Consider the following 12,759-nt stretch of genomic DNA (forward strand, 5'->3'; position numbering starts at 1 on the left):
TCCGCGAGTTTGTGGGTCATGAAGTAATGCTGGGAGACTTGAAAATAATACTCAGGCTGTCCTTCAGTCTTAGTATAGTATTCTCAATACTCTTCACGACACAGATAGCAGGGTGTATAGGTAGTATTACATTCTGTAATGATGACATTCGTCGTTAGTGTGGTATTCATTGTAAGTTATAGGCATGAAATTGTATGAGGTGTCTGGCTAACTTACGGCGACAATAACCCGTGAAGTATTGCAATGTCTCAACCCCTCCAATATCGTACAAGTATCCGTAAATTTGGGGCCGCATCTCTAGTGGGACGTTTTCGTGGTAACCGGTCTCAGTGACAGATACGCATGTCAAACAAATGGAGGTAGGGGGGTTGAATGTGTGCTGTGGAATCTTGATGGCATTCGGAGGACGTTGTGAGGTAGGGATTCCATGATGGTAGAAGTGAGAGGGGTCGTAATCACATGCCATCAAATCATTGGCGTCATCATGCGTCAAGTACCACAATTGAGCCCATGTACTTGGGGGCTGGGCCGTGTCGAGACAGTGAGACAAGAATTCGAGTGGGCCCTCTTCGCAGGAGGGTCCGTAGGTGTCGCCTGTCCTCTTCAAAAAATCTGCTGCAAGGGCCGCAAAGTTGCAAAGTTGGCTCAACGTCAGGGTGTCGTGAATTGTTGGGGTCAACTCAGATAATTGCTTCATAAGTTCTTTGACAAGCATTGTGGTGTGATCAAAATGTGAAAAAGAGCAATTAGATGAGGCAAGATGAAGTCAAAAATAAAACACACAATGAAGTACGTCGAGAGCAAAGATAGACTCAAATAGAAATCAAAAATGGGGCTTGTAAGATTAAATGAGATTGAGATTTGGATTGAGTGTGGCAGGTCGTAGGTCAAGGGCCAATAGTAAGGAATAAAACAACTTAAAGCAATGTGTTGGAGATGATAGAAAATATGGTAGGACAGTGAATGTGACTTGTAGGAAAGCAGATGGATGAACGTTGATATTATTGTGGCGGTAAGGGAAGGGATAGAAGCGCAGCAAAGCAGTGTTGTAGCTTCGAGAGGGAGATGCAAGAGAAGCTTTAAGGGTGGTCTCGTGAATATAGTAGATTGCTAAGTGAGGAAAAGCAATATGCACAACGGGAGACAAGACTAGTATGAACTCTACATGTAACACGCGTGACAGGTCATAACAAGCAGGTCAGGAATATGTTTGTATATGTAGTCACTACAAACCCCTCTATGCGGCTTTGACTGTTTTTTGTGCATGTTTCCAAAATTGTTGTTTGATGAGCAAAGCTTTTGATTTATTAATTATGCTTTGGTATCATCGTGGTGAATTGTCAGATAGGTATGTCAGGAATATCTTTTGTCCTTCCGTGCATATGTGCTTGATTTGTCCCATTTGAAGTTTGTTTGCATCCATGCCGGTGAAATTCTGAGGAAGCAAAACAAACATAAAACACTTGCCTCCTCGCTCAGATACTATGTTTGATTTACACCTGGACTTTGTTCGAATTTTCTGAGCTTGATAACCCTAATGATAACTCTTTGTGCTTATTGTTCATCCGTGCACGTCTTTTTGGGATGGTTGCTGACCGTGCGAAGGGTATCATACTCTGTGGTACTTGCCCTATCTCGGGTAATGTTCTTTCAATCATAATCACACTCGCCGGCGAGAGGGCTTCCATACATGTTTGTAGGTATTGGTATTACATCCGTGGTAAACGGGTATGGTTTGCTTTGCTTTGTTACATCCGCTGTGTTGTTGGCTTTTCTTTGCCTTATGCATGGACGATGGGATGGGCCTATGATGAAAATGGGGTGATGGACGATACTTAGAGCATCTCCAACGCGACTCTGTAAACGTAAGTTTAACGTAGCCATTTAGACATAAACGTAAGCTGTAATTTACGTTTAGCGGTTTGGCCACAAAAACCAACCTCCAGCGCGCACATGATTTGTCACAAGTTGCCATGTGTGTGATCCCTCGTTTTCAGCTTCGCGGTTCTCTCGTGTCAAGTTCTCGAAATCGCTAGGAAAAATTTGACGTTTGGAGAATGACAGAGGAATGACAGAGTTGCCGCGTATTGGACGAACGTGGTAATCTTATTCCCGCATTCAGTCGATCACAATCGATGATCACATCATCGATTGTGATTGATGGCATCTTATTATCAACTTGGAAGATAAGTATCTGGCATTTACGGCAGCCGCATAACCTTGGGTGGGGGCACCTCAGGTGCGCGTTGGAGGTAGTCAATTCTCAAAAACGAATACAGCCTGCTGTACTTCTTCAGCAGGCCCAATTCGGATGTGTATGAGTTGTACAGATACCGACTGCGTTGGAGATGCTCTTAGAGCATCTCCAACGCGCCTGAATCTGAATGACTCATACAGGTAATTTATTTCTTTGGCTGGACAGCTGTATTTCTTTTTCAGCGACATGTCAGGACAGGTCCCTCCAGCGCACAATCTGAACTTCATTCTCAATTCCTCTTGAGGTTCAACCCACGTCACTCAAAGAGACTCAAGGTCCCTTTTTGTCCAGACATGAGCAGTCACCTACCTATCTTATTATCACAATACATAACGAGTTTGACATATGGACAATTATTTTAGTCAATGTTCGGGCAAAAACCGTTGAGATACTGGTTTTTCAGCGATTCAGCCAGGTCCGCAAATTTGCGGACCTGAGCATGGGAGTGTGTCATTTCCCAAAAACCAAGTTCGCACCGTGGGCCAGGTGTGAGACCTTGCCCTCGGCGCTGGAGGACGATTTTCTGAAAAACAGCAATACAGGTTACGTTTTTGACATAAACATAACGTTTAGTCATTCAGATTCGCGAGCGTTGGAGATGCTCTTAGTATGAGTTCTAATTGTGGTATGGTGATGAGAGATTAAAGGAGATGGAAAGGAACTGTATGTGACACGGGTTCTCGATCCGGGGGTGAGACTGTTCGACCCGTCAGACAGTCAGTCAAATTACATATACCTGCGGGTAACTGTGCAAACTCACGCCTCACCGTTCAGTGAGGCTCACGGATTCCACTGAGAGCATCCACAACGGTCCACCTACTTTGCGGGCCCCCAGCGATGTAGGGGGTCAAAACGCAAAAAAACGCTCCAACGGAGCTCGCACAATTGGGGGTGAGACGTCGGGGGCCTCCAGATTTCCATCCGGACCCCCCACATCTGCGAGGTCTATAGGGGCTCCCAATATCACGTGCCACTGCTTCCACGTGACCGATATAGTCACGTCTCAAACCGCACTCGAAACAAGATGATATGGTACAAGCATACCATATCACTCAATCGAGTTCTGGCCCCTGACTTCAAGTGCACCGCTGTGGACACCTGGTTTTTTTGACCCCCTACATCCACAAAATCAGGATCGGGGGTCTGTTCCAGGGCTCGCAAAGTAGGTGGACCGTTGTGGATGATCTGAGCACTGGATTTTCTGTTGATAGCCACCATGTATGTACAAACCCAGGGGCATACAACCACCTTTTTGCACCGCTCGGGCACGCCCGCCAGCGCCTGCCCTCGTGTACGTCGGACGCGTCGTGCCCACGACCTGTGAAAGTTGAGTGAAGGCCTTTGAGATTTGAAGTTCCAATGCCATGAACTTTGAAGGCAAGTTAAAGGCTGAATCGATTCCGATTATCTCTAGAAAGCTTGAAGTAAAACACACAGCTCTTGTTTATTTCGAAAGGACAACAAATGAAACCTATTCCAAATATCCTCGATCAACAAATTTCGGTTTAACACGAGGCTTGTGAATATCATCGAATAAGAAATACGGTCACCAAAACTTCTCAAGATCCACTTCTTTTCCAAACCAAGCATGACATCCCATCAACTTTCTCAATCAACAAACCCATTAATCTCACTCAGAAATGCAGCTCAATCTTTAAATCGAACTAATCAAAATGTAAAGTATCTATTATTGAATGAAGATCGATTTAAACTTATACCAGAACAATAGGATTCGAAAAAACTGATGTTTCTTTAAACCATTCTATTTTTTTAGTTGAAATCATGTGTTGAAACTTTAAGTCAAGTTACTTCACAATTACCCAGAACAATGACGATCACCAAAAACACTCAAGTAAGTAACATCCACTTTCATTCTCACACATCAAATCAAATCATCCATAATATCAATGTTAATCAGTTGGTTTTTTTTCAAAATTTGAAAACCAAAATAAAAGTTTTTTGAATTAGTTTCAGTTTCAGAAATCAAACAAGCTCGATTTTTAGCAAGAAATGAAATGGATCCCGAAATCAACAGTTTATTAATCAAATCATCAGAAGGATTAAAAAGATTACAAACTCGTGAACAACTTTTAAGAACAACTGTAAGCAATCACTAATCATGAACTCTTGTTTGTTTTCCTTTCAAATAAATCCAATCGAATTAACTTTTTTTTGTGGTGGCGGGGTGGGGCTTAATTTTTTTTTCTTCTTCTTTCGGTTTAGATTGAGAAAAGAGATTTAGCTTATGTAGATGAAGAAGAAACAGTTGAACAGGAAGAAGAAGAAGTTGAAGGCATAGAAGAAATGAATCAAATCAGATTAGAGAAAAAGGTTTTGATTGATGAATTAAATAAACTTGAAAAACAAATTGAAAAACAAACCAGTTTGATAAACTCGGTCTCATCAGTTCCTCATTGACATTGACAAGCACATCCTATTTGATCTCTCGCTTGTTTCTTTGTTACTTGAACTTTATCCATGTAAACCTTGTTTACCCTTGTACAACTTGTATGCGTATTATTACTTCATGGAAAAACGATTCGAAAATTTCCGGCCATTATTGTCTAGTCTAGTGCTCCTACTCTTTGTAAATCCACTTCAATAACTTATAAAAATTGAGTTTTTTAAAAACCATAAATTTCCTTTGCATTTCTTTTGCAAGATTTACAAAATTCCAAAACCCCAGAATTGCAAGAAAAAAAATATAACAAATCAAATCAAATCATAATTCATCTTTAGCTTTTTGATTTTCAGATTTTGATTTTTCAGCAAGTTGAAGTTCTTTTTTAATAAATTCATATAATGTGTTATAATTCATCTTTCCTTTAAACTTTTCATAATCTGTGTTTCCTTTGAAAACAATTAAACCTGGTATACTTTCCATTGAAAAAAGTTCTTTGGCTGTTTCTTCTCCAATCCTACGATTCGTTTTTTGTAGAAAAAGGGTTTTATCAGATTGGGTTTTGAGATTGGGTTTTGGGTTTTGGGTTGAAAAAGATGTAGATTACTTACGCTTTTGGTGTAGCTGTATAAACTTCCATCTTTTTGTGGAACACACTAGATAAAGATTTGAAAGTAGGAGTAGTAGCAGTAGCAGTGGTGAAAAGTACCACTAATGGTCGGTCCTATGGAAAAAAGGGATCAACAACAAATTAACTTTGAACTGAGATGCTCAAATCATCATAGGATTAGGAAAAGACTAACATTAGATGATTTTGAGATTTTCTCTTGTAAATCTTTTTTAGATTTAATTTTCTTGGCAAACGTTGGCATGAATCTTAATGAATAATCTACCATTGATTTAGCTTTTCTTTCTTGATCATAATCCATGGCTACTGGTGTACCTGGAAAATATTTAATTGTAGGAAAACCTTTGTAAAGTTTTGGGGTTTCAAAAAATCAAGTCAATCAAAAAAATCTCAAGTTTGGTTTCGGTGATGGTGTGTTTTCGATTCAGAGATTTGAGAAGAGATACCTTTGACTCCATAATCTCGACCACATGATGCCTTATTTTGATCTGCATCACAATCTACAGCAGCTATAATAACAATCCCAAATATATCAGAGTCTAAATAAATCTTTGATTGGATCAGATGATCAAAAACTTTACCAAAGACGACTAAATTCTTGACATTTGTTGCAGCTTTTTCGAATTCAGGTTGAAGACTTTTACAATGCTAAAGATTCAATTAAAATCAAATCAATCCAAAATATGACTCAAACAAATGTCAGCCACCAATCAGAAACAGCTTCGCCCTCCTCCCTCCCAAAAAAAAGAATAGCGAAAAAAACTTACACCACACCAAGGAGCATAGAAAGCAACAAATGTACCTTTACTTGAAGTTTTTAAATGTTTTTTCAATCGATCTATGTCTATTGCTTTGACATCTCCTTTTGAATTAAAGATACCAGCGTTGGTGGTGGTGATAAATAGTAAGATGGTGATTAATGTAACTAAGATTGATTTCATTATGTTTGTGTTTTAGAGTTCTGATTGAGATGAGGTTATTTGTAATGTTGACTTTCAGATTGTTTCGGTTTGTTGGTCTGATGATGAAACGTGGAATGCTGAAACGTGGAATGGAATTCTAGAAGACTCACTTTAACTTTCTTGTAAACCACAAACTCACTTTGGCCATAAACTCGTGTATGTAATCGAAATCGACCGAGCCGGGGCTTTTTCGAGCTACATAAAGACAAACGCACCGAGTACATCAACAAATCAATCGAGTTCAGAAGTTCATAGCCAAAGTTCTTCACGCGTCTTGTTTGTGAGTTGGTGTCAGCTTGTAAAAAGCAGTTGGTATGGAATGCACCAAATTGGAGGCAAAAGTTCCTTAACAGTTTCAGAGTTCATTGAAGGCTCATGAGAATTGTGATAAATTTTGATCAGCAGAAATGATAATGATAACTGACTCCAGGAAAAGTTCATCCTCAAGAAAACAGATCTCATGGAAGTTTATGTATCAAATCTTCCTTCTTTTAGTTAGAAAACTAGTATGTACATACATACAAGCACCAATGTTGAGATTGCCTTTCAAGATTCAGACAAATTCCCCTCAAGAGTCTCTACATAGGTAGTTTATCATGATAAAATAAGTTGACTGCTATTACTAAGTCAAAAAAGATGGGCTCATACATAGCTGTTTTTGGGTCAGCTTTTTACATACTCAATTTCCATGTGAGGGTGGTAAATTTACGAGTTGATATATGCGTGAGGAATTCTCTTACAGATTCTTGAGTATTCAGAAGTGCATATCAGAGGGATACGCCTGCCATGAAACTTCATCAATGACCAAAATTGCTTCGAGACAGGATTTCTTTACAATGAGACTGCAGTTAGGTGTTGACAATCCACCAAAGAACATTCAAGAAAACAAAGGCACACAAGACTTAAAGACTCAGAGATAGGTAAATAACCAATCTACATAAATATGAAAAGGATAGAGTAAGATAGAAACAGAAGAGAATGAGCAGAGAGTCTAGGATGATACCATAAATTTACAATCCTTGAAGATCAATCTCATTCACAATAGTAAAAAGATTCTCAGCCGGGATAAGCATATAAAAGCAAAACATACCACGTCTTAGTGCGCATAGAATTGGGGTTGAGAACTGAATGATCTGATAAGCCAACAATTAAGAGACTCGCTCAGTTGCAATCAAGCTTTTCAATATCCGGAACCAGTGATAAAAACGCGAGCACCGATTTTATAGATAGATAACAGACCGATCCGAAGAAGTGAAAATAGAGTTCAAGAGACGAAGGAAAGTATGAGACGAATGTGAATGACGATGAACCAGAAGTAGGGATGTGAAAGATAAGAACTTCAAAAACGAGTGAAACCCTGGACTTCTTGTCAGCCTCCTCCAACATCATCAGGTGATTGAGGATTCTGAAACGCTTGACAATATGTAGTAAAATGTAACCTGATGCAGTACGATCCACCTAACGGTGGCTGTGGTGGCCGGAAGACCCATATTCGGTACCCGGGCCGTAAGGTAAATATGAGTTGTATCGTGGTTGTAGGCTGAAGAGGCGGCAAGGAAACCAATGGTAAGGATGAGATGCGATGATCGGTAGGTCCACTGGAGATCGCACAAAATTTCTGGAGACTTTACTTACTTGGGATCTCCATGCAAGTGACGAGGCTTCAATGCTTCGGCTTGAGGCTCGATCCTTCTCCTACGGAAGAATCGACTTATTGTTTAATTAAGCTTAACTCGTGGTACACTGCTAGAGAATCTTACATCGCATTGGGCATCGCGATCGTGGTAGCTGAGGTGAAAATGAGAGGAATGTTGATATCAGACAAATATAATGCCAGGCAGCAGACAGCACCGAAAGGGGAGAGAAACTTGATTTACCAGCGATTAGAGCGAGGACAGCAGGTATCAAATTGAAGCGCATATCGAAAGGTAGATACTGATGATCAAGGAGTAAACGAGCCTTAGCTTTACAAGTTGGAACAGCTCTAGTCAAGCGTTTTTGCAAAGGGAGATTGGAAAAAAGGGAGTGTTGAGGAATTTGCTCGCGATGAAACAGCTCCGATTTTATATGTTGTATCTTATATGCACCTCGTGTGATTCTGAAATTGTTGAGTTTTGTGCATCGCAGCTTGCATTGCATTTCCCATCTCAGGCAAAAACCATATCCAAGTTTTTCCAGGTTTTTCCCTGTTGTCCCGCAAAACACAAGAACATCAGCGCGGAATTATGATTAGATTGATCACTTCGGGGGGTTAGCTCACATAATTACTTGTATACAAAATGAACCTTACAACCATCCGCTTATCTGACTCTTTTCGGTGATGGTCCCCTCTTTTGACCCCTGCATCTGATTTACCCGCCATCAATTGACTCATCCATCAAGTGAAAGGAAAAGATCAACATATATGTGTGTACGCCGTAGATGTTTGAAGCTCGACTGTGCCACCGCATATTTAAGCAGCTCCGTCTTTCCTGTGTATGGATTCTGATCAGAACACGGCCGAGAATGGTGTAATCATCTCATCATCTCAGGAAAGTTTAGTTCTATCAAAATTTCCGCTCGAGATTTGGATTTGTATGTTGTGAATTGCTTGGACTATCTGTTCGACATTGCATAGTTCTCGTCAAGAAAGCTTTCATTTCAAATCGAAAAGAGGCTTCTATTTTGAAACACTACATAGACGACATGTCGGTCAGCCTCCGAAAGTGGGATCTTGGCATATAGCGTTTCATCGGATTGATCACAGGACATTTGACGGATTCTAGATGACTCAGTTAGGATACTATGGAAAGAAAGAAGATGAGAAGAGTTAGGGCCCGTTCGGTTGCCGTCAACCTCGCAGGTTGACCCAGCCAAAAGTTCAGGCGTACGCTTCAAGGCAGTTTGAAGCGTACGCCTGGGTGTTGAGCCGTTCGGTACGCCCTTTTTCAAAAAGGGTGAAGCGTACGCCTCTCAGGTCTACTACCTTTGCTAAAAAGGTTGACCGGGTCGACCGCACAACAGAAGACAAGAAAGGCCAAATTTCGCCGCAGCCTGCTGCGAAGCCGCTGCGCAGCTTGCAGAATCCAAAACCCACCCGATCACAAATCTTCATACGATCGACATGAACTGCCGCTTTCTGGCTTTGTAATGTCTTGGGATTGATCATAAAGCACATATATCTAGCTCATTATGTTGAAATCAAGCGTACAGTCAGTTTTTCTAACTTCACCTGAGCTGTAAACGGAATAGATACTTGTTTTAACCCCAGCACAACAAGAATGTTCGGTCGAACGGCATGAAACAGCTGCATTGTGGATTGAAAAGGTTGGCCTGCATGGGTTCGAGGCTGACTTGTACCCTCTCTTTTGCTGAAATTTTGAAATGAGATCAAGTTTTTGATCTTGGATGTGTCAGTGCAATCATTGTCCTATGATAACCTCATTTGAGCTCTTGACTGAGCAAGAAAAATGAAAGTTTTTTTTTTCAAAAAAAGACTTATCCTTTTTTCTATGATTTGGCCAAAATGTAAAAGCACAAAAGGACACACAGGCTCGAACACACTACCAGTGCTCATCACCACTTGAATGTCAATAGATCACGTGTGCCATGTCAACCACTACACTAGGAAGACTATGGGGAAACATGGGAATGTGCATAATCGATCTCACTGAACTAAAGCTGGGCTCGGCTGTACGGTCAATCTGGTCATGCCAAGCTCTACATTTGTCGTAGATATAGTTTGCATGAGTCTCAAGACATTACAAAGCCAGAAATATGAAGATTTGTGATCGGGTGGATTTTGGATTCTGCGAGCTGCGCAGCGGCTTTGCAGCAGGCTGCGGCGAAATTTGGCCTTTCTTGTCTTCTGTTGTGCGGTCGACCCGGTCAACCTTTTTAGCAAAGGTAGTACCAGCCAAATCGGTCAACCTGTCAGGTTGGCCGTTTTGCTACATTCTCGCAGGTTGACCTGCCTACTGCCATAGACTTGGCTTCCTTCAATGACCGATTGCGTACTCGAGTCTCGTAGTCTCTTCCCTCAAGGTGATATAACTGATACAGTTACCAGAGCTAAGATAAAAGGTATCAAGTTGTTCACTAGACCTCAATATTGAATTACAACCGCATTCATTCAGTTTTCCTTTGGGTCAAATGCACAAGGGAGGAAATCGGTGATCCCTTTTGAGCAAGCATATTTCTATTGTTTGTTTAATCTCATTCATTTCAATTTTCCCTATGAATTGAAGTTGACAACTTTGAAATTGATGAGATGAATAGTCGATCGTCAATCGATGTGAATGGATGAGATAAAACATCGATCAATCTTCAATCGATGTTTTGGATGTTTTTCAAAATATTTCTAGTATGTATAATATATGGTGTATACAAGAATTATACCCCTTCATGAAACCCATGATCTTTGGGTTTCAGAAGGTCAAGTTTGGGTTACCGAACAGCACAGGCTCTCGAACAACTCGCGAGGCAGACCTGGTCAACCTGCGCATGCGCGAGCATACGCTTGGCAAGCGTACACCTGCGAGGTTGATGGCAACCGAACGGGCCCTTACTAACAAATGATGTCCCCTCTGCGTCATTTTGAATCTGTTCATCTTCAAACTATGTGCAAGCGCAAGATTTTTCTGGTTCAAGCTACAGACTATATTGATGATTATGGAATTAAGAGTCACACTTATATTTTTCTAGAGAACTTCTATAGACACAAAGACCCACTTCGCGTTGAGGTGCAATCTAAATGTAGGAGGGTTGGTAGGAGAGACAAGGAAGAGGAAACTCGACTTGATAAGAGGAGGAAGGACAAAATGTTTGACTTGAATTTGAAATTAGCGTAATTTTTGGTGTCATTGAACACAATCAAGTTACTAAACAGATGGCGAAAACCTGGGGTGCTAATGGATCAATGCCATTTCAAAACCACCTCATACAATCAGAGAAAAAGTTGTTGTATCTCCTTTGACTGATTGTAATTTGTCTCACTAGTGTGTTGTAAAGTTTTCACTTGGAAATGCTCATATTTTAATATTTTGGTGATCTCAGCTCACTGGATGTGCTGCATAATATTCTCGTATCAGACACAGGACTTTAGGGGTCTTTGAAACAAAAGTATCCTTCAATGGGCTATTGTGCATGCAACACTTGTGCAATTTTAGACACGGAAAAACAAACAAAATGGTAACTGCTGAAGCTGCTCAATACAACATGATCACATCTGACGGTTAAGTTTTCCGCCAAAATATATCCTATACGTAGTATGAGTCAATTCGCACATCGGGACCTCCTGGCGCGCATCAAAAATGAAAAATCTCGAGGGACACAAACAATTTTTCTCTTTGAAAGCTTTTAGAGGGTAGAAATCGAGTCACTTCCACCCATACGGTCCAACTATGACGAGGGTCATTTGTAATAGTAGATATTCTTCCTCCGAATCATTATCCTTCATAAGATCCCTTCAAAAATTACATTTACTGGCTGGCGATCTAAACCAACCACACAGCTCGTGAAGTACATAAAATAAAAAGTCCAAATTTAAACTGCTAGGCCTTGGGACAGAGCGCAAGAGGTTCCACGATATTTGCTCAATGCCCCGGTGACTGTGTGGTTGACGTTTCAAAACCAGTGCCGCTGTCATCAGGCCAGGTCCTGGTTACACTGTTATCCAATTTGCGGCCACGTTAGTAAATTTCGAATCGAAGATAAAGGATTATAACGCACAGGTGGCTGATGGTGTCTGGGTCACCCTGCGGTTCGAAGGTACGTCAATTGAAGCTCCGTAAGCTGTGACGCGTAATGTCAGTATACAATCTGTTTAGGTTTTCACTGAGAGACAGAGGAGCAACTCACTTGGCCTCTGGAGGCAAGTTACGCGGTGACAATACATTGTCATTGGTATCAACGCTGCGCTCGAAAACCAGAGTAAGCGAACTGAATGCCCAAGACGTGACAAGAGTACAAACTTACGTTGCATGGGGGAGGGCGTTTATTGTAGCTGATGTGAAGATAAGATCATGAGAATCAGACATTTTACATACCAAAGAAGCAACGACAAGCCAGCTTGAATAAAAGAGAACCCAAGTACTTACCTGCCATTGAAGCGAGGATAACAAACACAAAATGAAAGCGCATCTTGAAAAGCGATAACGAGAAAGCAGATAAAGTCTTTGTGGTTCAGGTAGGAATATGTAGCTCAACTTCAAGCTTTATTTGAGAAATATTTGTGGAGTGAGGGCTACCTCCGACTTACCAATGTCCTTTATATATTCTTTATAGGCTCCACATATGCTTCATATATGATGTCCTATGATGTCATGTTTGGTAAACTGGTAGAGCGTCCGTTTCTCATTTGGTTGTGGCGATGAAGGGCGATGATGTGTAAGAATTGAAATGTGTCAATTCATTTTGGTTAGCGCATTCGGCTTTCTCAGGCTTATTTGGCCCGTGCGCGGATGAGAAAGGTTGAGATCGCACAACCCAACCAGCTCAACAACCAGTGACGAAACTTCAGCAAGTCCTTTAA

At 40.9% G+C, this 12,759-nt stretch overlaps 2 protein-coding genes across 2 annotated transcripts; one reads left to right on the forward strand and one right to left on the reverse strand.

Moving 5' to 3' along the window:
• Positions 1–3,646: 3,646 nt before the first annotated feature.
• MELLADRAFT_70665 (uncharacterized protein) lies at positions 3,647–4,890 on the forward strand (the record flags this gene model as incomplete). The annotated part of the gene is made up of 4 exons (XM_007404315.1): positions 3,647–3,932; positions 4,032–4,109; positions 4,213–4,359; positions 4,481–4,890. The coding sequence occupies 4 exons, from the start codon at positions 3,846–3,848 to the stop codon at positions 4,673–4,675; spliced, it is 507 nt and encodes a 168-aa protein (XP_007404377.1).
• An 89-nt stretch (positions 4,891–4,979) lies between these two features.
• On the reverse strand, positions 4,980–6,227 carry MELLADRAFT_123931 (PDI family protein; the record flags this gene model as incomplete). Its single annotated transcript, XM_007404620.1, has 6 exons — positions 4,980–5,175; positions 5,270–5,382; positions 5,462–5,628; positions 5,733–5,795; positions 5,868–5,934; positions 6,054–6,227. The coding sequence occupies 6 exons, from the start codon at positions 6,225–6,227 to the stop codon at positions 4,980–4,982; spliced, it is 780 nt and encodes a 259-aa protein (XP_007404682.1).
• Positions 6,228–12,759: the final 6,532 nt, after the last annotated feature.

The sequence above is a fragment of the Melampsora larici-populina genome (genome assembly GCF_000204055.1).
Source record: "Melampsora larici-populina 98AG31 unplaced genomic scaffold MELLAscaffold_2, whole genome shotgun sequence".
NCBI classification, from domain to species: Eukaryota; Fungi; Basidiomycota; class Pucciniomycetes; order Pucciniales; family Melampsoraceae; genus Melampsora; species Melampsora laricis-populina.